The 25,178-nt window shown below is 41.3% G+C and overlaps 1 protein-coding gene across 1 annotated transcript in view; it reads left to right on the top strand.

Moving 5' to 3' along the window:
- Positions 1-25,178, top strand: part of LOC112560423 — a 48,259-nt gene that overhangs the window by 1,324 nt on the left and 21,757 nt on the right. Inside the window, exons 2-3 of the mRNA XM_025232280.1 lie at positions 20,323-20,717; positions 23,063-23,406. Of these exons, the coding sequence (XP_025088065.1) occupies positions 23,176-23,406 (231 nt within the window). The 5' untranslated portion in view covers positions 20,323-20,717; positions 23,063-23,175. The remainder of the gene's footprint in view (positions 1-20,322; positions 20,718-23,062; positions 23,407-25,178) is intronic.

Below are 25,178 nucleotides of genomic sequence, written 5' to 3'. Positions count from 1 at the left end.
GTTCCTTATTGACTTATTAAATCTTGTTTATCCATATGTTTATTCTTTGTTTAGTTGTAGTGCATGATGACGCATGATATCTCCTTTCTCTCCTTGTAAGATGTTTAAAAGGTTTGGTAAAAGTCAAAAACTTATTGTAACTCAAACAGATCACTGCCATTTGTATTCACTTCTGCCACAGACCACAAGTTTCACACAGTGTGTTCTCTTACAAATAAACTAAACACTTTTTTGCAAGCGCGTGCACGAACACTTTATGTCTGTGCTACAAGAAAGTAAAGGGAAATTATTTCCACTCCGATGGAAGCAGCAGGCAAGGAACCCTGATTCTGGAGTCTGCTGCCTATGGAGTCAGAGGACATAAAATGAAGACGTAGAACACAGTAGTTGCCGCCTGCCTCACAGACCCACATTTTCCATCGGGAACAAGGGACATTCAAAGGTCGTTCAGAAGGCGATCAAGTCTGGTTTCGATCGCCTCTATGCAAAGTATCGGCAGGGCCTTGATAAATTCCTACACCACGTTGTTTTTCAAACTTGCTTCTGTTCGGAGGCCACAACTCTAGTGTTTGTGGAAGGTTCTTTTGGGTGTTCTGGAGTGAGTACAGTGTAGGCGCCGTTGACAAAGCTCCAGAACAGATTACAGATTTTTAGGTGAAATTTGCTCAAGAGTAAGTGATCTTGTATGCTTTACAGCAACAAAAAAAAAAAAAAAAACAACAAAAAATGTTATTAGAAAGATTTCTGTCACAACCGCGAAAAGAAAAAGTTCCTCAGTGTCACGGGTGTGTTCAGTCCTTGTCACAAACGTTCTCCACAAATATCACGTGTTGTTTACTTTTAACGCTCTTAAAAAATTTAAAAAAGAAGGAATTTATTTTCATGTGCATTAAGAAACAGCTGTTGTCTAATAAGAAAACTTGATATTAATATTAATAATAACTAATCTTTTTTCTTGTTGAGAACTAACGTGGTGAATGTAGGAAACCATGCTTAACATGCCAGTGTCATGACATTTTGTTTTTTTCTTGTAAGAAGATGTCAGTCAGCGTGAGATTGAGAAAACTCGTGGGGTTCTTGTACCTTCAGCGGCCAAGCGACTGCAATAAAGAATTTCCCCAAGTCAGAGGAGCGATCAGACCAAGCTCAACTAAGATTGATTTTTAATTACTCGTTTGCATATATTTATTCTATGAAGGAAGAAAAACCACATTCAGTGTGACCTAAAATGAGAATAGCATTCTGTGCCACCCACCACCAACCGTGTGTAATGACAGATTGTTTATAACCTGCTGTTTGTTAATTCTCTGATGTCAGGGATGCTTTTATATTATTTGTTATGATTTCTTTTCCTGGTTTTGTGTGCATGCGTGCGCGTAAATGCTTTGTGTTCTCTTCTGTTTTGTTTTTTTGGGGGGCATTAATTTTTTTTTTTCCACCAAACTCGCAATAATGTGACATGTGTGATATAGTGAATGTCATCAAACTCTGTATAATGTGGCATGTATGATACAATGTAGGCGTGCGGTAGACGTGCGCGGTTATGAAAGGTTGGAGGAATGACATTACCATTTCCTGCTGCAGTCCACCGAATGCATGAGGTGTGCAGACATCATGGCAACTGCGCAGTTTTACCCATTTCTCCACCACAATCTCTTTCTGTTTCCTCATCTGCGTAATTAGATTTTTGTGGAGCTGATCAAATATCACTCTACCTTCAGACCTCGGTGCTCCAGCTGTTTGACATACGTACCCCCTTGCCAACCTCCCTAATCTGTTTTTCTCCAAGGCGATCGTTGGGAAGCAATTCATTTTTTTTTTCGTGCTCCCCAATATGCACTTAATCAGTTTTATGAATACTAGTCAGGTGTCCTGGAAACTGGAATTCCACCTAGCTACCTCAGAGCGCGTTGTCCTCTTTGACGCCTGCCGGAACTGTCTTTTGTGTAGCTCTTCTCATCATTCCTTGCTCTTCACTTTCCAGTCCTCAAAACTGTCGTTTGTCAAGTCGTTTTCGGAGTTTAAAAGGGGATGAAGTATTGTTTACTGAAGAAAAGGCGCCGAGTGGTGATCGTCAATGAAGCGTGGAATCCAATCAGATCACATTCCCTGATACCATCTGAGGCGGTACAATGTCCTCCGGGATCTCTCTTCGTGTCCAAGCGTTCAGAACTGTACTTATCTGACCTCGTTGAGCACATGTCGAAACAAAGCATAATGCAGCTGAACAATGTAGAAATATTTTTTTGCATGTGAGAAAGAGAAGGAAGGCAGCAAACTCAGGACTCGTTGTCACAAGCTGCTTACCACTTGACAGTGACAAGACGAAAGGACGCACAAAGCTTCTTCCAAAGACAGGGAATCGCATCACTTGTCTCCATGTAGGTGGACAGGTCAGTGAGTATGATCTGTCTCACAATCGATGATCGGATCTGCGCCATTCAAAAATAAACAGAAAGGCGCGGATCACAGATGTTTGTCCTGAACCTTGTCATTTCCTCTTCTGTCAAGATGTTCATGCCATGTTGTCCACCAGCGAGTGCTTCAGTAGCGATTTGATGGAAACATTGCGTGATCCCAACAGAAAACAGACAAAACGTGTTGGTCAGGGTAATTAATTTATAATTAAACAGACCGATCTGTTTGGGGGATTTAAAAACATTGTAGATGGTAAAAATTTGAATCACACCTTTACTTGATGTATTTACTTTGAAGAAGCAAAATAAACTAAGGTCGCAGTAAAATAACTGAAGAACAAAGAACAGAAAAGGATGAAAGAGGAAAAGAAAAGAAGGTGTTTTAGAATGTGACTCAGATCGATGATACAACCTAATCAAAGCATTTACTATGCATTGTAAGGCCGTATCTTATCAGCTCAGGGCATTTGCTTGGCTTTGCTGTGTTCTGCTCAGAGCTGGTTTGGGTTAACGATGGATGAAAAAGATGTTTTGCAATTATAAAAGGATAAGAAATGTAGACTTCATTCTTTTATTCATTCATTTATTCGTCCCTTTGACTAATTCGGTCGTTGTGGGGGAGCACATGGGTAGTTTTGGCAGCTTAATAGATTCATTGTTGTCAAGTAGGGTGATGTCCTGTGAGTGTGGCAACCGTGCTTCGTACAGAGTTATTGTCCTCATGTTCCCTGGATCCGCTTTCTCGGGTACTTATTCTCGATACCTGGATTTTCACCTACAATACCTACGTCATTGTGTTCTCCTGTCACCTTATTTTCAAAGCACATTGACTTGTCCAGACTTGTACAGCTAGTACTTCTTTGCGATCCTGATGTTTTCCAGGGTACATGGGGCATCCTTCACACACCCATTGTCGTGTGAAAGAAAGCTCGTAGAACTCTTAGAACCGTTTCTATGACTTGGATTCGATCCTCTTTGATGCTGAATTTTTGTCTTACATGCTATAACTCAAAATCCATTTTAAAGTCGATGAAATTGGGATAGAGGTCCAGTTGATGTGATAACTGTTGTTTGTTTTTTTTATCAGAATGCGATAGTTGAAGATCTACTCAACTGTGCCTCTGAAGCCAGCCTCTTCTTCTTCTGTTGCTGGCAGGTTCTTGGTGCGATTCTTTATTACTTTCAGCAAGATTTTGTTTGGGTGGTTGATTAGGAGGATTGTGTCTTAGTTTTGACACTGATTGCTGTCTTTGGTTTGGATAGGGTGTAACTAGTGTCTGCTTCTATTCTTGATGTTCTTTTGCGTTCCCAGATTTTCTGTCACAGAGCAGTGAAGACCTTTGTTGTTTTATCCCCAAACCACTTGAGCAGCTCAGCGAGGACATTGTAAACATCAGGACACATTCCTCCCTGTTAGACTGCTGACTTCTTTTGTACTCTTTCCCGTAGTGGTAGCTTTGTAAGTTCTCTAATTCTAATATAGTTCTGTTAAGAATGTTAGCTCTTTTCTTTAGTCGGCAGTTGTGCAAGAAAGAAGGCGGCCTTTGCTACGATGAGATCTTATGTTACCTCTCTCGGTAGGATGTATTTAATAGTTGGTAGGCCTGTTTACTGTCCTCCCTTGCAATTCCCTTAACGTCCGGAACTGGCCCTCCATCCAGTTCTCCTAGCTGACTTCATTCTTTCTGATGCGCAATTCACTTCTTTGTACTTGCAAGCTGCTCCTGGTTTGCTTTCCCTTCTCTCTTTTAGTGCCTTTAGTATTCACTGAAATCTGGGATGTCGTTCGTGACCTGTCGACTTAATAATTGTTTCTTATCAAACCGTATGAAAATTATTGAGCTTTACAGATCAAGTAAAGAGTTAGTCTGCAATACAAAGTAAAATCTCATTGTCTGGATTATGAATAATGATTTGATAATGGCTTATCAAATACAAAACTTGGACATCACGTATAACCTAATTTGTTTTTTCTATCAGTGGCAAAAACATTACTTTATAATAACCTTTTATGTGAAGATTTAAAATTAGGAAAATGTAAGTGGGCGGAGCCTAGACACGAGTGGAATCCACTCACAGACCTGTACTTTCGAGAATTAAATTAAATTTAAACTTTGCCCGAAAGCAAGTATCCTGACTACGGGTGAATGTCACGGATTTTCAGTGTAAATCGTAATGTAGCTGCTACACGAACACGAGCACAGCAAATACCAACAGGTGGGACCGGGAGACATTAATTTCAATTATAAGTCGACATGGCTTCCTCCCATATGGTGTGTCTGTGTGTGTGTGTGTTGTGTTTGTGTGTGTGTGTGTGTGTGAGAGAGAGATAGCATAGACAACTAAGAAAGAATTAATTTCAAATATTTCCGTGGGAGACGAGAGGTGACTAGGAGTATGGAGGAGAAAGGGAGATGTGTGTGATAATGAAAGGATAACCGAGTTTTCACATGCATATACTTGTTAGTGGGCGCTATCCAAATGATATGATCATGTTTTCTTACAAGAAACAACTCTTACATTTTATGGATTATTGGATTGTTTACATCTTCAATGACTCCTTTATTAATTTCTGTTTGAAGAAGTGATTGTTGATTATACTTACTATACAATATCATGTATATCCATTGTTGCTACTCAATTATATTGTCAACAATGGTCATCGTCAGTCCCAAGAGATTTTCTCTCATTTCCCTTGTCCTGGTCCTGTTGAACGCCATAGGTCTTCACAGTTGGGCTGTCTGGAGGGTGAGTTCTGGGGTTTGCCACAGGGGCATTGGTCAGCGAGACAACACCAGATATGTCAAGATTCATCAGTGGCCAGTACATGGTCTGAATACAGGGACCAGAAGACATGGGAGGGCACCGATGTCTGCACCTTGTCGTTCTCTCCAGGATTTATTTTGCCTAATGGAAGGGGGGAGTGGTCTGGATGTTTAAAGTTTTGCCTTTTTTAATGACCCGGATAATTTTCATCTTGTTTGTTTATTACTGTGTTTTCCATGGGATTGTTGAACGGATATGGGGAATTGTAGGGTTAAAGAATTCATCCATTTACAATTGCAAAACCATGATGGGTTAATATCGCGCCCAGGTTTATTCTCATCATTTCTCATTCTCTTTTGCGAATGTAGTTATCTCCTCGTGTCTGTGGGTGCGTGTGGGTTGGGGTGGGTGGCTGTGTAGTTGCTACTCCGTCTTTGTCTCTCTTTTAATGTCATCCTCTCTTGGATTTTTAACTGATGATATTTCTCCTCTCTCTCTCTGTCTCTTTTGTCCCTTAGGTGTATCGGTTTGTCCTTTCTGTTTTTCAATAATCTAATCAGTCTCTCTGTACCTCCCCTTCTCCACTTTATTTCGCTTTTCCTCTCAGTCTCGAAAGAAACAATCCCTGGCTCGACAAACAACAAGTTCACCAAGTTCACCCAGTGCCCAAGCTCCTCGTGTCTCTCCATCTGGCGTGAGTCTGCATCCTTCCTGTCGGCTCATTCCTGCCTTTACGAAAGCCGACTCCGACTCCGGACAAATCTTTTTGACAGCCGGCAACTAGTTCTGCCAGAGTTGCGTGCTGCAGATCTTTTCATCCGAAAGAAGATGATAATAATGATGTGTATCTAGCAGGAGTCTTTTGTGAAGGCATTTATTTTTTTCCCCCACTTAAACATACAATTTCTATTAACATGATGTTAGCGGCGGTCACGTGACTGCCATAATTACCTTTCAAGGATTGATGATATGTCCACTGGCTACGCATGCGCCGTGAACTGGCCGGGCTAGACGGACCCCCAAGCTTGACAGATTGCCTCCAAGGAGGAGTCCGAGGGTGTGAGGGAGACTTGGGCGGAGATGGACTGCCATGCAAACCACTTTCTTCCGTCGGCTGCTGAGACCTTTCCTTCATTGCCCGTCCGACAAACGCCGAAATATCAGCTTTCCTTTGTCTTCTCCTGAACTTGTGTTTCCATGTCATGCATCCCCACTCCACCCCTTTAACCTCTGGGGAGTCACTTCAGTTCTAATATCCCTCGCAGTCGTCCTCCATCAGATACTGATGTCCAATCAAGGATTCTTCGTTACAAGGGAAGCAATTAGCTGTGTGCGGCTCGGCTCAGGTGACGTTAAGATCAGGTGTACGTCACTCCATCTTAACTGATCCCTGATGCTGACAGTTACGTTTCCTGCAGGACCAGATAAATTCCAGACAGATGGCCAGAATCTCTAATTAATTCAAGCTCTTGTATCATGTTCTAGTAACATTTCTAACAGACAACCATACTCCCTGTTGTGAAGTCTAATCCCGGTTGCCATGACAGTGACGGGATGGCGATAATGAAGCCCTAGAACTCCTCTGTCGGATTCTGCTTTAATTTTACTCAAAGTGCCCTACCAATCTAAGCCCCACCGTCGATGCCATGCACGCCTGCAGAGTTGGTCAGTAGGGACTTTGACTGATTTAAAGCTGTTCGTAAGACTCGTGCTGTCGGAATAAATCGCGGGAAGAAAGATGGACACCCGCCACACAATTCCCAGCACTGAGCTTAACGTGCATCATAAACCAGACCGAGTGTTGCAGACTGTAATGGGATGCTCACCGCTGGACCCCGATGTCTGCTTACTTCTCCCTGGCGAGGCTTCTACGTGTCTGCGTGTTGTAGTGCTTATCAATTGCGAAAAGAAATGTGTTTGGAGAGTTTGAAGGAGTAAATATTATGGACACTTGTTTATACAGGGTTCGATGTTTACGTGTTCTATTTGCATGTCTTTGAATAAATATATTTACATGACATAGTATTTTGTGTCACGTGTACAAAATTACCAACCGCATCGCTCAGTAGTAACAAATCAACAGTTGGCTGTGAATAAACGGTCATTGTATGTATCTCAGAGAAATCACAGCCACAATTATTACCTCGAAGGCTGTTTACAAGAGAAAAATACAGAGTCTGTATGTCTAAAATATACTCAAGCATTATTAAACATATTAATGTAAGTCTTTGGAGCAAACGGCGTCCTAACCCGGTATCAGCTCTGTATTGTCTTCTTTTTATTCAATGACTGAGAGGAAAATTAAATAAAGATGATAATGACATTATCTCCTCCTCCCTCTTTCAATAGATATGCCTGACGTTACTTGTATTACGAACTCTCTTTCAGAGAAAAAGGTGGTTCAGACTTAAAATCTCAAAAAAAAAATAGTGACATTTGGTTTTGAATTTTACATATGGGCAGGGTTTCCTAACTAACATGTATATTGTCTTTCAATATAAGTTTCCAGTCGTTAATTAAAGTCTTTTTTATTGCAACAATGTCAAAAAGTAAACTATAGCTTTCTGTACATCATACTTTAATTTCGATCGTCCATAATAGGTAAGTTCTGGAACTCGATGGAGAGTTGGAAGAAAGGTTACAATTTCCCTCGCTGTAAACAAACACAACCTCCTACACACGTGACATAGTGGGTAGAGCGATAATCTTGTGTGCCCTTAATGACCTTTTGTGGCTCGGGAGAAATTTATGAGATCAGTTTATGCAAAAGTAAGCAACATGCCGCACACAAATAGCTAGTTGCCACCTAACAGCCTGGCATTGTCGTTGTCTATGTTGCCTCACATCTCCTCTTCTGAGAGCTAAATCGATGAGGAGCTTGTATATCAACTGCAGTTCAATTTATAAATCGCATATTAACGTCCACGTGAGGCCGGACACATGTCTGTCTGTGTGCGTGGGCGCTTGTTCTTACCTAGACAGCTGGACAAAGAGTATGTCCAATATGCACGATAAAAAGATCTGAATACCTCTGATGTAGGTTTTTTGAGTTCTGATTATTCAGTCAGCACCTGACACAGCTGACGGAGGACGGGAAAAGTATTCAAAATAATTATTAAATTTTAGACGAGAAGTAATTCAACTTTTACATGTATGTACCTCAAATTTTACCCAATGATGGCACAGGATAGTTTTATGTGGGAAGAAATGTTTCAGTTAATGTTTACAGATTTTTATTTTTATTTTTATTTATTTAACAATTTATTTATTTATTTTTGTTGTCAACCTCGATTTTTTGCAGCAATTACAGAGTTCTTTTTGTCGTCTAAATATTTGTGTTTGCTCGCGCTCTCATGAAAGAGTGAGAGAGAGAAAGATGAAGACAGAGAAAATGGACGAAAAGAAGGAGAAAGGATGCGAACCTGTGCGAGTATAAAGGTGTGTGTATAATTGAATCAATCAGTCCCTATATTTCACCTCCCGTCTATGTTCCGTGCCCCGGAAATGTACCGCTAATGGCCCAATCAGCACTGTGGACTTCAGTGGTCATGGAGAACAGTCGCTGGCCGACAGACCCTCCCTCCTGTCTGGACACGTCGCCATAGCGCCAACGCACTCGCATCATTAGGCTCGACCTCTCGGCTGAAAGCATCCTTTGACGGCGAGGACAAGTCCGTGGCGGCACTTCAAAGACAAGGGTGGTTATGCGGCTAACAGAGATGCAATTGCCACAGCGGTGGGAGGGCAAGCAGCCTGAGATAAGAGAGGAAAATGATCTCCAGACCATGTTCACGAACACCATGGAAACAATAATAAAACTATCTTGGTCTTCGTAGCATGGCAGGCATGATCGTCGGCGTGTCTCTTGTTTCTTACTTTATGGAGGACAAGAATAGGAGTGTCTTGGGTAATTGTTTGGCTTCCCAAGGCCTTCACCTTTTCTACTAGGGAATATCTTTGTGGAATATCTTTCATCTGATCCGAGGCGCAGAAAGTGGGGGTAACACAAGTAGTCCAAACAGATTGACTGGGTGTAAGGGTGTGGATAAAACAGGTGTACCGAGGCGAGGTAATGAAGACACTGTGTTGGTCTTTTAATTAATACCAGCTCGGACAGGCAGTCAGTAAAGCTCGTGGAGGAAGGTGAATGATGCTCTGCTTTTCGCAGAAAGACTATGAGAAGGGTATTATTATCATCTCTTTGACATCTGTCCAGTAAGTGGTTAGGAGAATCGACGAATAGAGAGCTGCAGTAATCCACCCGGGACAACAAAGCAAACATGAGATTTTGATATCAGAAACTGACAGGAAAGGTAAGATGAGACTGATTTTTTTTTCAGAACAATGGACTTAAGACTCAATGATGTGAGATTCATGAGACAAAGATGAGATGTGTTGATATTTACACTGAGATTCCTGATGGTCTGGGAAATCTAGATGTCCACCCCAAAGAAAGTAAAAGTAATAGAGGAAGGCGTTCATTTCCTTTATCTACAGAAGCTTTTGTATTGACATCAGTTTTGTAATCATTCATACTCAGCTTGTTGGTGGACATCTACAGGGTCCATCGTTTGCTGTGTGGTGGTGCGGACCTGATGGCATGTATGGATATTAAAGGTTAAAATGGCAGATAACAGGATCAAGTAATTGGATGTCCACAGGAATAAAAGAGTTCCAAGAACAGAGCTTTGCGAAACCCTGTCAAAGTAGCAGCCAAGATGTATTGCCTTCAGTCACCACACACTAGATGCAGTCAGTCAGGTAGACATGGAACCGACTCAAAAGTTCGACGAAGCTTTTACTCTTTGTATTTTCACCTCAGGGGTGAGTCATAGGGTAGAGGGGCAGTTAGTAATGGAAATAGGAGTATACCTGTCCAATTCAGCAGCTAGTCTCAGATTGTAGACAGACACCAAGACATACGAGATGTCCCTGACCATCTTGAAGACATCAGCTCAGGAAGACGGCGAGATCAATGAAGGCAAACTTTCAGGAGGCTACAACATGTTTTGTCTGCCCAGACCATCCAGACTGATCAACATTCGAAAACGGTCCACTAGTGCTCGGACACAGAAAGATCAGGGCAAAGCAGGCCTTGTCTTCACGCACAATCAATCTGTCGATGACATGATGGTGCTGTACCATGCTGTACTGTTCTAGAAGTAATTTTAGATGCTTTCAGTAATGAATGGAAGGGAGAATCGAACTGAACATTTCAGTCGCCGATGAGTACACGGTTGGTATTCGCAAGCTGCGAGGTAATCCAGGATTTGGAATGATTTAGGGAGAAATTCAGAGTGCAGAAGATTGTTCTTTCCATTAGGACACAGACCAGAGACACAAGTCAATGCTGGTCATTTTTGCCTTTCAGATTTCAAAGGTGTTGAAGTCGCTGTTGGACGATGATGCACTCTTTCAATGATTGCAGTTCAATCGGCGGGGTACTGGCACAGGCATGAAGATAACCTCGGGAAGAAATGTTCCGGAGCTTGACCTCTGCCAAATTTTTTGTTCACGTGACAAACGATGAATATTTTCTCTTGAATATAAATTTCTTCATTCCAGGCAATTCATAGACCAGGAAGTGCTAGTTTTGAACCAGAAGTCTCTATTTTCTTTAACACTTTAGAGACTGTTGGTAGCCTTCCCATCCACCCCAGAATTCCTCTAAGCCATATTGCAGCCTTCGGGTAGCAGTTTTTTCTCTCTTCTTAAACCTTACCTACGGCCTATAAGTAGTCCCTGAATCTTTATATCTAGTTCAAATATTACTTCCCTCAGATAGAAATAAATACCTCCGAGATATCCTCCTGCTTCCATTATTTCTGGTTCGTAGCTGCATCTGAGGCTCTACTACCTCCGGTTCATACCAATAGCATCCTCAGAAATTCGAAAGTACGAACCAAAAAGCGATGTGATACAAAAAAAATCAGACCAGTTAGCCGACTAGCGGTCGTCTTGTGATAAATCATCTCGGGTCTTCCAAAAGAAAGATGAAGCCAGATTCTCGAATACCGTCGATCGATGGAATATTTCTTTCTTTGTCTCCAGCCAGCTGCACCCACGCAGGACCATCGCTTGATGTAATAAATTCAGTGTTGAGCCGCCTTCTGAAAAAAGTGTTGGTAGGGAGGCTGGAGGATGAGAAGTGCTCAGGGTGGCTGTCATGCTGAAAGCCTCGTAATGCGCTCCAACGGACCTTCAAATGCCATTTTGGTCTTATTCTTTTTAACAATATATGTAATACATAGTTTTTAAGCATCTTTGTGGATGATCTTTCGAACCTCCAATGTCTGTACCTTTCAGAACATTGTCAGCATAAGAAAGAGCTATTAAGATGTTGTTTACTTGATATATTTTTACTGATAGAGGACTCGTGTTTCATTATGTTTGCATTTAAAAAAAAACTAGTTTGTGATTTTTGGGGGGAATTTTTCAGAAACGTGTTTGATTTGTTTTATCAGTTTTGAACTTTAAACTTTTAGAGAGAAGAGATTTTAAATTATTTTTGTATTACACTTGCAGTGTCACGCAAATCGTGGTGCGATTAGGTGAGATATTGTTGTATATTGGGATGGATGGAATTTAAGTGTGTTAATATGTACAGTACTCCTGAGGAGTAATGAAATAGTAAAGAACTCAGAATGCATGTGAAGGACAGTGATAGAAAGATAACAAAAGCATGTTTATCCTTTGTTTGCGTGTGTTCTCATACTTTAATTTACTTGACTACACACGCGGGTATACATGAGGAGGATGGAAGAAGGAAAGATTGAATGGATGATGAAACTAATTAGTTTGTTTCCTTTTTTTTCCTTTTTCCTTTTCTGTTGTTGCTGTTGCTGATGCTGCTGCTGCTTCTGATGGTTTTTTTTAAATTAGCTGCCATAAACCCACCCATAAGTGTGTGTGTGTGTGTGTGTGAATAATAGATACTATTGATAAAGATAGGAATGTGTGTGAACATGTATGGATATATATTTTTAATATTTCAATACCCCTTAGTGCGTGACAGAATAAAGAATCTTGAAAACTAGATATAGAGACACATAAGCCAAAGAGAAGGAAGAGGATGGTAGGATGATACAAGAGGAATACATGATTCATGGGTCGTCGGTGAGTACCCTGTGGGAAATCACAGACCCTGTGACTGATGTGTGGGTTGTCTGTCGTCTTACTTACAAGGAGTCCATGAAGAATTGGTTTCAGGGCTTTGGCTTACATTCCATTTCACACCAGAAATGTCTCACCCGAGCTGTGAGGGCAGAAAAAAAGAATGAGAAAAGCAATGAGTTCTTCTAGATTATGGCCCAGCACAAGCAAAGTTCGTGTTACAGATGTATCTGAGCCTTACTAGCCTTATGATCCTAACATTGACATGTGATGTATTCATTTGATAGTTTTTGCGTTTTTCTCGGCTCCGGAGTGTAATTAATTTAAACTGGCTGCTATACATTTTGAGGGAAATTTCCATAGACCTCTCCAAAAAAATTCTTAACCAATAACAGAGTCTTTTCCTGCCTCTGTGAAACTTCATGTTGGATTAAAAACCTCTGCGTGATCTACAGATGAAGGATTTTTTAAAGAAGGAAATAAATACTCTAAGTTATTAAGCGCCAAGTCGGTTTTTGTTGCCCGAGGAGTTTTTTTGGATGACATTTCCATTTTTCTTGCGGTTCTCATCGTCTTGAATAAAGTCTGAGCATCTGAAATAGGATTTCGAGGTATTATTTTTCTATCACATCTATGGAAGTGAAATTCATCAACGGTGCTTGCTTCGTCAGATTAAAAACATGTTTAAGAGCTGACGGCGTTCTCGGGCGCTCCAGGGAAAATTTCATCATTAATTAAAATACTAGAGGGGAGCGAAGTACCTCAAAACTTTATTCACAATAGAAAAATGTATGATCTGACTGAAATACATTTGAAAAGGACTTATTACCCTGTTATATGTCCACGCTCATTTTGAAGAACAGCAATTTAAATGGTTTTGTGGCGACGTATTTCCCGATCAGTATGTATGATGGATAGATGGGTGTGAGGGAAGACTGGAAAACTTTTTCTGCACAAAAACATAGAATACTGTGGTTGGATGACATTTCCCCCACACCTACCCTCGGGAAAAGTATGTTTGAGGGGATTAAAGTAGGACTGACCTATCCACAAACTCAAGGATTCAGCTCCTTGATATCTCCATCTTAACATCTCCTTTTGTCTAAAGACATGATTAAGCCTGGAAAGGATCATGGCATGAATGTTGAAAGACGAATAAAAATGGATGCTGTTCAACAATAAAATGAGGTACACTCGTCTGTGCCTATATTTCTGGCACTACAAGAGGAACAGACCTGATGGTGAATTCTGAGATCTTGTGAAAGCATTTTACCGCAAAAGTAATATGTGTAGGGGAACCATTAATAATATTTAACTCACGATCTGTAGATTTCTCATGAGCTGAAGTATGGTGTCATTATGCCCGTAATGTCAGTCACAATACTATTACTGCTTTGTCAGAAACGGGTAGTGAAGAAATAACTAAATGAAGACCCATCTTTCTTTCCCTCTACATACTGAACACCTGTTCATTGCCTTTTCCTTTCCCTCTCTGACCGCTTCTGCTTCCACCACTCTCTCAATCACCATTAGTTCAGGTAGCTTGTTCGAATTTAAATGTAAAAAACTTACTTGGTTTATTTAAGCGGTAAAGAAATAAGTTTCTTTGTACAATACACTTAAAATAACTCAAACTTTAAAATCAATCACTTGAGGGCGAAAGAACGATTTTTCAATTGGCTTTTGCTCTAAGAACATATATCAACAGATGAAAGATAATACTAAATGGACAAAAAAAAAAGATTTCATATTCCAGTACAAAATGTCTTAGCATCTTTGAAGTGAGAGAAGAACCGTCCATCTGATCTGTTTGCTGTCATCCGCTCGCTACCCTTTGTTGTTCTGTAACGCTTCGCCCCCGTTGTTCAGTAACGCACCTCGGGATCCAAGCCCTGCCATCTGTGGACCGCATGTCCGCCGCCATCAGTCTTCGACAATCGATGAAAGCCAGGGGAGGTGAGGTGAGGTGAGGGAAGGGGAGGGGAGGCCACACACAGGTGCAAAAATAGACGCCGGCCTTTGACGGAAGGAAAGGGCAAAGAGTGGGAAGTCAACTGCATTGACTGCGGCCGTCGAGCCAAAGTCATTAAGTCAGGTGATTTGCTCGTGATTAGCAGATTTAATGTGTCCCCTTGCTTTCGTCTTGAAAATATTTAGAAAAAGGAAAGACGTGCACTATTCCCAAAAAATGACTGGCTAATGTAAGGAAGAACTATGTTGCTATAAGAGGCATACCCGCCTCTCCGATCTCAAACAGGTTTGCTAAAAAAAAACCTACTTAAGTTGTATATTTTTAGATGTTCAGACACAGAAGAAAATTAGTTTTCTAGCTGTTGTCTCTTCGTGTTGGATGGAGTAAGGTGGCGGTGGTGGATGGTAACATTTTATTTTTAGGTATAAATGTTCACTAAACAAATGAATCAAATTAGAACAAACAAACGAACTTGATTAGGCCATCGACCAATTTCAAGGGGCAAGAGGGTTGCAGGTACACAAAGACATAAGCTCTTAAATTGTTTGTAGAATCACTAGTGAAGACGAATAACAACGGCCAACAATTACTTTAACACTATCTTATGATATATTAGACACTTCTGTCGTGCAAGAAACATCCATGCGAATTCTGAAATCCTTAAAAACAAATAACGATAGTTTGGAGAAGATATTAACGTGTGTAGTGCTAAATAACAAAACTTGAACCGCCCTCTGAAAGGCCCTCTACAAAACTAAATGGATATGAATTTTTCTCAAAGACTAGCACAGGTGGACAAACAGAAAATGCAGCTCTGACTCTTCGGTGTCATGACATAATGGACAGTTACGATCCATAGCAACAGGACTAATTACATGTCTATGGCATGTCTTGGCGTGACACGTGGTCTAAATCTCGTCAGGGTGCTTGTAACACCATCATTACATTGACTGGAAGCAAGATTTTAAATATTGAAAGTGTTAAAGGTCTTCTTTGGACCTAACATATGATCGTTAATCATGTTGATAACACCCAAAGCCCCTTTTTTAAAAACCTCTTGTCACTGCCCAGCATGTTCAAAAACATTAAATAAATAACAGAAAGCATACTAAAAAAATAGATTTTTGTAACTGGCATTTTTGGATGGGTTTCCCACAATCAACAAGATTTCCAAACCCTGAACGGGATAGTGCAGAGAGGAAGACAAAAGAAGACAATGTCCTGACAGCAGTTCAGAGAGGACATGTTGGCTGTTCAGCTCATTCCGTACAATGGCAGGGAACCGAGAGAGTCCCTTCCTTCATCTGGCGGCTGAGGAACTGATGACGATAACTATGTCGATGAATCAATTATTTCATTCATACTATGCTTAAAAATTGCTGTCGGTGTATAAATACAATTCAACTCTATATTTATAGAATTGATTCTATTCTACAATTAATTTGTAAACAAAAATTATGTAATTAAATTCTACTTTTATTGTTATAAAATAAACTGTATAGCTATAGAATGCGTAATTGTGTAACTAAAGAGTGAACGATACACAATTATTTGTCTTCTTGGAACACTCAAACCTGGAGCCGTTTGTTCAGGTTGCGGTCTGTTCCCGCCTTCTTGGTTCCTGGGACTGTCTTAGTCTACACATTTGTTACATTCTTATTTTCACCCTCGTGCCGCGTGGCAGGCCCGCTGTACGGTCTGCTGCCTGAATTATCCCAGCAAGGCGCCCAGTCACGTCCACAAAGTGGCTCACAATTCACACAACCTCAGTGCGCATGCTCCAATTCCGCCGCGCTGACCGTCGCCACTTGCCTTCTGACGTGTTCAACAGACGCTCGCGCCACCAGCGCTAGACGATCACAGCATTCTGCTCTTGTGTTGTTGCTGTTGCTGTTGTAGTCGTAGTCGTTGTTGTTGTTAGAAAAGGTTTTCATAAGCCGGAATTTCGTGCCTAGAAAATTTAAAGCGAGGAGCTTTATAATAAAGATACGTATTAGCACAGATAGCTATATAAAAGATGAGGAGGAGGAGGAGAAAGAAGAAGAGGAGGAGGAGGAAAAAGTCATTTTCAGTGCATTCTAACTTGACATTGAGATCAGTGCTCTTGACCATAAGCAGCACGAAAAACAATAGTAATACCGTTCACAAACTACAAATTATACGCCAAACAAATAACAGGGGAGGAAGGAGAGAAACTGGAGGTATTAACGAAAGAGGAGAGTCTTAAAAGTCGGGGGAACCAGTTAGCCAAGTGGTTATAGCGCAGGCGTCCAAACTGAAAGGCGTATCGGTTCGATACCTGTGTAGCGCAGCTCATTTTTCCCAATCGACCCAGTTGGCGGGGAATGGTATTTGATTCCAAAGAATGCTGGAGAAGGTAAGGCAGTTAGGGAGAGGAGAAGGACAACACCTCATTTCCTAACTATCTTAAAAAAGTAATGGGACTACATTTACTTTGAAGGAGCCACTCTTGCCTATTGTGGGCGATATTCAGCAGGTCTTTGATGCTCCTCCTCTATCAACCAGTCCTGGTATCCATTCTGTATGCATTTGAACTGTCACTCAGTCTGTTGGTGAGGTCTTGTAGTTCTCTGATAGTGCCTGGTAACAGGTCTATGTCGTCTGCAAAGAGTAGGCTGCAGGTCGGTCTTCCTCCAATTGAAGTGGAGGTATGATAGTCGTGGAGAGTTTCGAGGATTTCAATTTGATAATGGTGACATTGTAGGGGCTTAGCTAAGACACGTATGGATACGGGTGTACAACTGAGGACTGCTCCTGCCACCTTGCTGTGTTCGAGGAAGCCTACGCCATACTGTCTGACGTCCTCTCCACTGTACCACTGTTTGTACCCGTCTTCCGTTGTTGTTTCCCCAAATCCTGTCCACCTGACCTCCGCAAACCCATGGTCCTAATATTGAACTTTATACAATTGGTAACGACCAACTCCTCTCCAAGTGAACCACAGCCGGTAGTCGGCCTGGTCATGAACTGGACCCTGGCCGCTACTTTCATCGGGAAAAGTACTGATGCCGTGTGAGCATCAAGATTTTCTGTAGGAGTTTACTCCCTCAGCCTTTATCTTTCCCAAGATTTCCCCTAAGGCAGTGGGGCCATTTTCCTTGGCTAGGATTGTAGTATAAAAATGGTGATGGGGCGTCTGTGTCGGTCGCTTCCCTTGCCGGTTAATAGGAAAATGGCGGTAGTGGCGACCACGTGGTGTTTTAAACTAGCCAATCAGGGCATAAAGCGTTAAGCTCATGGTCCTATGCAAGCCTCAGAGTGGTTTGAACATGCTTCGCTCTTCAGCATTGTACAAAAGATAAAACATTTACAATGATGTATAAAATAATATAAGATGAACCCCCATTTAAGACGTCTGTGTCGGTTGCTTCCCTTGCCGGCTGATGCCGAGGTATAGGAGACTGAAAGTATGGCTTGATAAGTTTTTAGCTGATCAGCTAATAGTGCATGACATTGTGCGCAAGTTTTTAAAGTGTACAATAATATTGCAAATTGGGGCTTTGCATTAGCAAGCTAATGGATATTCACTTATTTTTAGCTATTACGGAAAGATTGCGTTTTCTTTACTTAAAACATTTGAATTTTTCAAACTGTGGAGTTTAAGGACAGGTTCGCTTCTTATGCTTGAAATTATTAGAGATTTTAGAATGTGTTTTTGTTTTCCTTTAACCAACATTTTGGGAGGGTTAAAGTTACTGAAGTGAATAACACTTGCTAAAGGCTTCAGTTGTTTTTAGGTTTGTTTGTTGTTTTGTTTTTAGACAGAATAACTAAAGAGGGATACAAGCAGTGTTCGTGGCGCTTGTCCCCCCCCCACACCTATACCCCACACCTCCACCTACCACACACATCCCTACACCCCACACCCGCACACCTCTACAGGCCTACGACGGAGGGATGCGACATGAAGAGACGTCAGGGGATTTGGGGAAAGGTGGTAGGGGAAGCAAATGATGGCCGAAGACGATAGTAGCAACCCTTAGTTCGTCACGTGATAGTCGCTCGAGCAAAGAACGACGAATTGTGTGTATTTGATTCTTTTTTTAAGATTTCGTGGCGTTTAAATAAATGTCACATGAACCATTTTTTTAAAAGTTACCTTTTTTGTTTAGAGTTAAACACCACAATAAACATGCGAGCGCTGGCAGGAATGTTCTCGCTGACACCTACGTGTCATCATAGATGTACAGACTCATCGTTTCTCACATGCACGCACACAGACACACATACATCTACAACAAACCTGCTCTCCTGCATTGATATGGGTTGCATTTCAGTTCATTTTAGCGCACAACAAGCCAGTAACATCAAAGACCATATATTTTTGTCAAGGGGTGGGCGGGGTGAGAACTGGAGCGCTTGGCAGGAAGCTCTGGCATCGGACCCTCGCCAGACGCAGACGAGACGTAAACACGTTATCTTGAGGAGTCAGAACTTTATCTACCCGAGTCCTCTGATGAGGTCTTACTCACAGTAAGCTGACCCTATGCGCCAGGCAGCTAGAGGCAACACTAGCCAGGGGTACACACCAGACTGGACACAATCAGGAAACTGGAGTACCCGAGCGTCAGGATCACACCCTCGCGGTTACAATTTGCCATCATCGCCGCCCAAGTCGAATTTCGAACCTGACAGCTGGTGCAGAGTTGTCTGTGCGTAAGTGCCATTGCTTTTAGCGAGTAATATAATCAGCTGTTCTTTGTAGAGAACTGGTAATAAATACTAATTAAAAATATTTCAGTTCTCCTTGTTTTTCGAGACTTCCTTGGCTCACATGTAAATTCTAGCAAACGTCTTGTCATTGCTGCTGATAGCTGAGCGCTGTTGCCGTTAGTAAAATAATTTATAATTTATAATTGTAGTGGTAGTGGTGGATTGAGTAGTTCTAGAAACAGTAGTAGGTTTAATAACACAACTTAATTTTAAAAAATTGGAAATTACACCTAAGTCAAAAATACCGAAAACGTAAAATTATATCAAGGTGCCTGACTTATGTCTGCTTTTGTGCTTACGTGTGATGTCTCTCTCGAGATATATGTATATATGTGTGTGCACGTGTATACATCTAAAAACATGTGTATGCATATATTCATGAGCTGGTGTCCAAGTATGTTTATCTTTCGTTGAATTTAATTATTAAGATTTCGTATTTTTATTTTTATGAGATTTGTTGTAGAGGGTGTCCCATCCGCTATAGTGTTTGTTTTATGATAGGTTCCCCCAACTTCCTCCCCCAGATATCAGAAACACGAACACTCGAGATTGTAAGATGAAGAGAAAGTGGAATGGCCAAAATGACCGGTGTGAATCGCTCAGGGGGAGAGGAAGGCTTGGCGTTGCCATGGAGAATCGATGGCAAATCAGCGGCGGCGTCCTTAGAAAAAGAACCCGCCCAAAGTGACAAGCTCGCCCCACCTTATATCTCTATCATTTCGCAACTTAGCTCGCTATATTTATCTGAGAGGTCGACATAAAACAGCTATTTAACACCGACAACAACACAAGAGGCCGGAGGATAAGAACCCGGTGCGAAGACCTTGGAGTTGAGGGGTTGTTTATTCCAATGTGGACATTTCATCAGAAGTAAGCAGTTTTCCTAGAAGCAGGTTGGTCGGTTTGTTTAAAATGAATTTATTCCACCGTGTGTTTTTCAGTCGTATTGGCACTGTTTTCAATATTTTTTTATCGAAAAAGTCATTGCTTAAGCATACGGAGGGGGAGGAGAAATGCGAAAAACAACCTCAATCCAAAATTGTCATCAACAGCCGGTCGTTTCTTGTGTGCAAAATCTACGATGTTTTCTTCCCATTAAAAGCCACAGATAGCTATCATTATCCCAAAATAGAAATGTAAATTGTCTCGTGAATTTTCCGTCAACCATTGGATGCTTCCCTCCAGAAAAAAACGTTTATGATCCTAAGAGTGATGCGGACTTTTAAGAGTTTTCTAAATGAATAGTCTAAGCCCAGTGGCATCCATTACCACCTGTATACTTTACAGTCCTAATGGCTTCTTTTCGTCTCTCTGTTTCAGCTTCCTGTCGACATTGCCGGACTGTTGAGGGAGTTAAAATGGTCAAGATGGGAGCGTTTTTCAGCCCCGTGCGCGAGACGGCAAAGAAATGGCGAAACATTTCCCCAACCCTCGAGGTTTAACGCGTTTCCAGAAATAGACTACACTCCTGGTGCTGACTGCTACTCCATAGAAAAAAAAAAAAGAGAAAGTGAACAGGAAGCAGCGAACCCTGACCTCTAGAAGCTTGTTGGTGTTGTCTGTGGTTAGCTCGGGCTGCAAGTCATTATCCCGTCATGAGAAGAATGGTGGGCAGGGACGGCAACTGTCTGGACACTGAGCACCTTGTCGACCTGAAACACGAGCGGAAAGAACGGGCGACATTACCCTCGGCGAATTACATCTCATTTTAAAAGGCAAGTGCACTGCCGATGCTTTTTCTAATTCAAAACTCATCTGAGATTGCGGAGTTACATGGATTCTAGAATGTCTGATAATGAGAGAAAGAGTAAGTAAAAACAGAGTGAGATCCTGCGTAGCATTGTTTGTGTTTGTGTTGTGTGTGTCTTTATGTGTTTGTGTTTATATGTATGTGCGTTTGTGTGTGGGTTTGTGTGTGTGTGTGTGTCTTTATGTATTTGTGCGTTTGGGTGTGTGTTTGTATTTGTGTGTGTGCGTTTGTGTTTGCGTTTATATGTGTGTGTTCATGTTATGTGTGTGCTTGTGTTTATGTGTTTGTGTTTATAAGTGTGCGCATTTCTGTGTGTGTGTTTGTGCGTGTGTTTGAGTGTGTTTGCATTTGTGTGTGTGTGTTTGCGTTTATATGTGTGTGTGTTCATGTTATGTGTGTGCTTGTGTTTATGTGTTTGTGTTTATAAGTGTGCGCATTTCTCTGTGTGTGTTTGTGCTTGTGTTTGAGTGTGTTTGTGTTTATGTGTGTGTTTGTGTGTGTGTTTATGTCTTTATGTGTTTGTGCGTTTGTCCGTTTGTTTCTGTTATATGTGTGTGCGTTTGTGTGTGTTTGTGTGTGTTTGTGTTTGTGTTAGTGTGTGTGTTTGTTTGTGTGTTCGTGCGTGGTTTTGTGTTTATGTCTTTGTGCTTTGTGTCTTGTGTACGTGTGTGTGCGTGTGTGTGTGTGTGTGTGTGCGGTAAAGTATGCAGCGAAATCGTTTCCTATGTTCACTGAGATCGATAGAAGTGACACATCACACTCCTACTGACGTGCCTGCTTTCTTCACAAATGCGCGCGTGTGTTTGTCAGCATAATGACAGTCACTTTTATTGGCTCTCTGTCAACTTTTGCCTCACTTTCGCGAGGAGCTATTACGCAGCTGTAGAGGGCTCTCAAATCTCGATAGATGGAGAGAAAAAAAACCGCGATATCCCTCTCAGTCTTAATCTGATTTTGTTTTTGTTTAATAACACTGCTCAAAATCTGTTTACAAAAATCATGTTACTGGAATAAAATTAGTCATTTCTTCTTATCAGTTTGTGTGTGCTCAACACGACTATAACAATAAAATGCCAAATTGGCTTTCGTTTTGTTTTGTTTTTGTTTTGTTGTAATCTGCAATAATTATTGTGTACAGCAGACAATGCATGCTGATACTAATTGACCTGTAGTTAATACCTGTACAAAATCAAGTCATAGACTATCTTACATTTCTTTGTCTGTGTCTTGTACAGCTGTTTTGAAACATCTCTAGGAGTGTCCGGCAGTAGAAAGTCAGAATGTTAACGGACCATTTTCCCTGGTATCTTTTTCCCACTGTTGAAATATCTTGATGAAAACGTTCGCCATGATCATCACTAACTATGCCACAATTATCAAAAAATAAAAAAAAAAAAAATCCAGATAGGGAATGAAGGAAGTGGATCTTTAGAGACATATTGCAACCCAGATTTTGATACTGTATTAACATGTCTTCTACCTTGTAGTTTTCTGCCCTGACATTCCCGAGAAGGTCAAGGCTCAGACTGCTGGTGGTGCTTTCGATATGAATGAAGTAATCGTGATGTCGTCTTCTAGAAGATTCTATTGTTGGAGCCTTGAACCTAGCAATTCTGCCTTATTCTTGGATAAGTCCAAATCACGAAAAGTTCATTTAGTTCTTCGTGTGCTATTCTGAGATGGGTTGATGAATGCATCGTAGTGAAAACCTGGATCGCTGCATGCTGACTGAACAGCAGAAGAACAGGTCAGCTCACCTTCATCAGCAAAATCCAGAGAATATTCTTCTGGAGGTTCTGAAATACAAAGTCCCTCACCATATGAAACTGGTCTCGATGCAGAAGATCGTTTATTCCGTTAGCTCTGTGTTTTTTGGTGTTTTTTTTACAGAACTCTAATATTGAAATGGTAAGATAAAACACACACACCCACACACAAGCGAGAGCTTACTTACATTTAATTCACAAATTTATATAAAGAGAACATGCTCATGATTGTGTGTATGCGTGCCCACGTGCACATACACACATACGTATGTGTCAGTGCTTGTTTAGAAATCAGTTGTAAGTCTGAAATGGTGAGAAGCACTCAGCTAGAATATCAGAGAAACACAGACAACCTAAAGAGATTCAATTAGAGTATCATCTCTCTTTTCTCTCTAAAATACTTTCTGGTGACTAATGCACGGCTTCTACGCCATCTCCATTTCCTTACAATCCAGGACTTATTTATGTCAGAATGTATATTCTTTTTCATAAACTCGTATCTTGCCTACAATGATATTATGTCTCTTCTGTCAATCTGTTGTAGCGTTCACTACCACGGGAATACTCGGGTTCGGTGTGAAAGGCCTTGCGCCCAAAGGACGTATTCATTACAAAGACTGGGTTCCTTGTCTTGACCGCCAGCTGTGACCAGACAAAATGTTTGTGAGGAAGGGAACCACAGTACGTCGAGGCCGCAGGTCCGTCAAACGACCACGACCACCGCCTGGCGCGTCGTCAACTGGTCCGCCAGTGGGGAGACACAGCCTGACCCTTGACCCTGAGGCTGGGAGTGACAGTCGCAAGGCGACTCCCGGAGAGGCTGGTGAGCATCGTCCCTCGACCAGCACCATCCTGACCAGCTCCGGCAGTCTGACCAGTTCCCTCCCGGTGGGTGGAGCATATCAGGAAGTCTCACTTCCTCCTCTTTCTCTCTTCAGTTTTTTTAATAGTTTCTTTCCTTTTTCTTTCTCCTTTCTCGCTCGCACTCTCTCTCTCTCTCTCATTTATCAGTAACTCTCCTCTTCATCGCTCACTCAATCAGGGTAAGATATTCATCGCTTGTTCTTTTTTTCGTTGTGACATAGTTTATACTTTAACCGCCTTATTTCAGTATGATAGCATTTACGAAACGACTGTCTGGTGTAGTTAGTTGTAATTCTTTGTTCTTTAGAACATTATCTGTAATACGGACAATATGTTTTCTGTAACTGCATAAAATATTATTTCGTTTGCATAATTGATCTCTTTCAAAGGGGCGGGGGGTGTGGGGACAATTCAAAGTTCTTCGCATTGTAGCTTCACTAAAGTAAAGAATAATAAAGACAGAGTGAACTTACATAAATTCAGTATCTGCATTAGAAACTTAATGAAACAGTAAGTCTTAAATAGGAAAAAAGTCGTCTGTTTGCTGTAATGGCGAGGTTCTTCTCCTGGTCGTTTTACCTGTTTGTTGTTTTGATGAATCCACTCTTTTGAAGTGGGTTTCAAACTAGACAGGAAAGGTGCTCTACTGTAATAAAAGGTATTTCGGGCTCAATAGATGTCAACAAATAAACTAGCAAAGCTTTCAACCACTCATCCCTTACCTCGACTTGCTTTTTGTGTCTGTTTATCTTTTGGGTGTTCAAAGATGCTTTGATGTGATGATATGTTGTTACTTTGTTATAATAATTACAGTAAACCTTAGTCTCATCTATCTCTGTCGTGGCCTGTTAACAAAGAAATTATCATACTAAATATTTTTAAAATACGCAAAAAGCACGAAGACAAGGAAAATAGAGAAAATAACATGATATCTAAAGAAGATCAGATTTAAAGAGATGAGATGGCTAAACGAGGACCAGTTCCGAACCACAGAATAAGGAATGGCACTAATAAAAATCCCTATTAACCCTGAAGACGGCAATAGCATCCTCTTGGGGAGGCAACATTAAAAGGGTGTGTGAGCTGAGCTTAGCTCCTAACTCAGATGATTTAATTGAAATGTGCTTATTTTTTGCTAAATATTTTCACGCCGTTCTTGCCCGAAATCGCTTCAGATTTGTTAATCACTTTTAGTGCCAGATGGGAAGAGGTATAAAAATGAGAAACCCAGGGCAATGAGTGGTTAGAGTGTTGGGTTTAGGAACGATCGGCGCACACCAATCTCTCCGTTTATCGTGTAATAAACACATTGATTATAAATCATGTTTAACAGACGGTTTTAGTCGTGTTAGTCGTATGCAACACAGTGCGACTGAGGTAAACAAACAGTTTTGTATGTCTAAAACACACGATTCATCATTTGTAAACACTTGTTATCACGGGTAAACGCGGATAAACGAGATTTATTTGTAATCGTTCGCGTTTTCACACGTGGCTTAAGTCATCACAATGCGGAGCCAAATAAACGATTGGTCTCCTGAAATTTTTATCTTTCTACTTCCCAAAGCTCTACAGTGGGCTCTGGGACTTTCCAATTTCATAATTTGCAGCCTGCGGCTCCTGAACACAAGAAATGTAGCTCGGGGCTCTTGTCGATTGGCGGGGTAGAAGAAGACCCGTTGCCTCCAGCGATGCTGGGGCAAGATTCCCTCTCCCATCCCCTATTCTCCTCCCTTCTTTCATCATCCACACGGAGTCAAGGTCGATCATTTTGTTTAATTTAGCTTCCCGTTTTG

Source organism: Pomacea canaliculata, linkage group LG3 (assembly GCF_003073045.1).
Source record: "Pomacea canaliculata isolate SZHN2017 linkage group LG3, ASM307304v1, whole genome shotgun sequence".
Lineage (NCBI taxonomy): Eukaryota > Metazoa > Mollusca > Gastropoda > Architaenioglossa > Ampullariidae > Pomacea > Pomacea canaliculata.
Note: the sequence above shows the minus strand (reverse complement) of the source record. Positions and strands in the feature narration are given on the sequence as shown.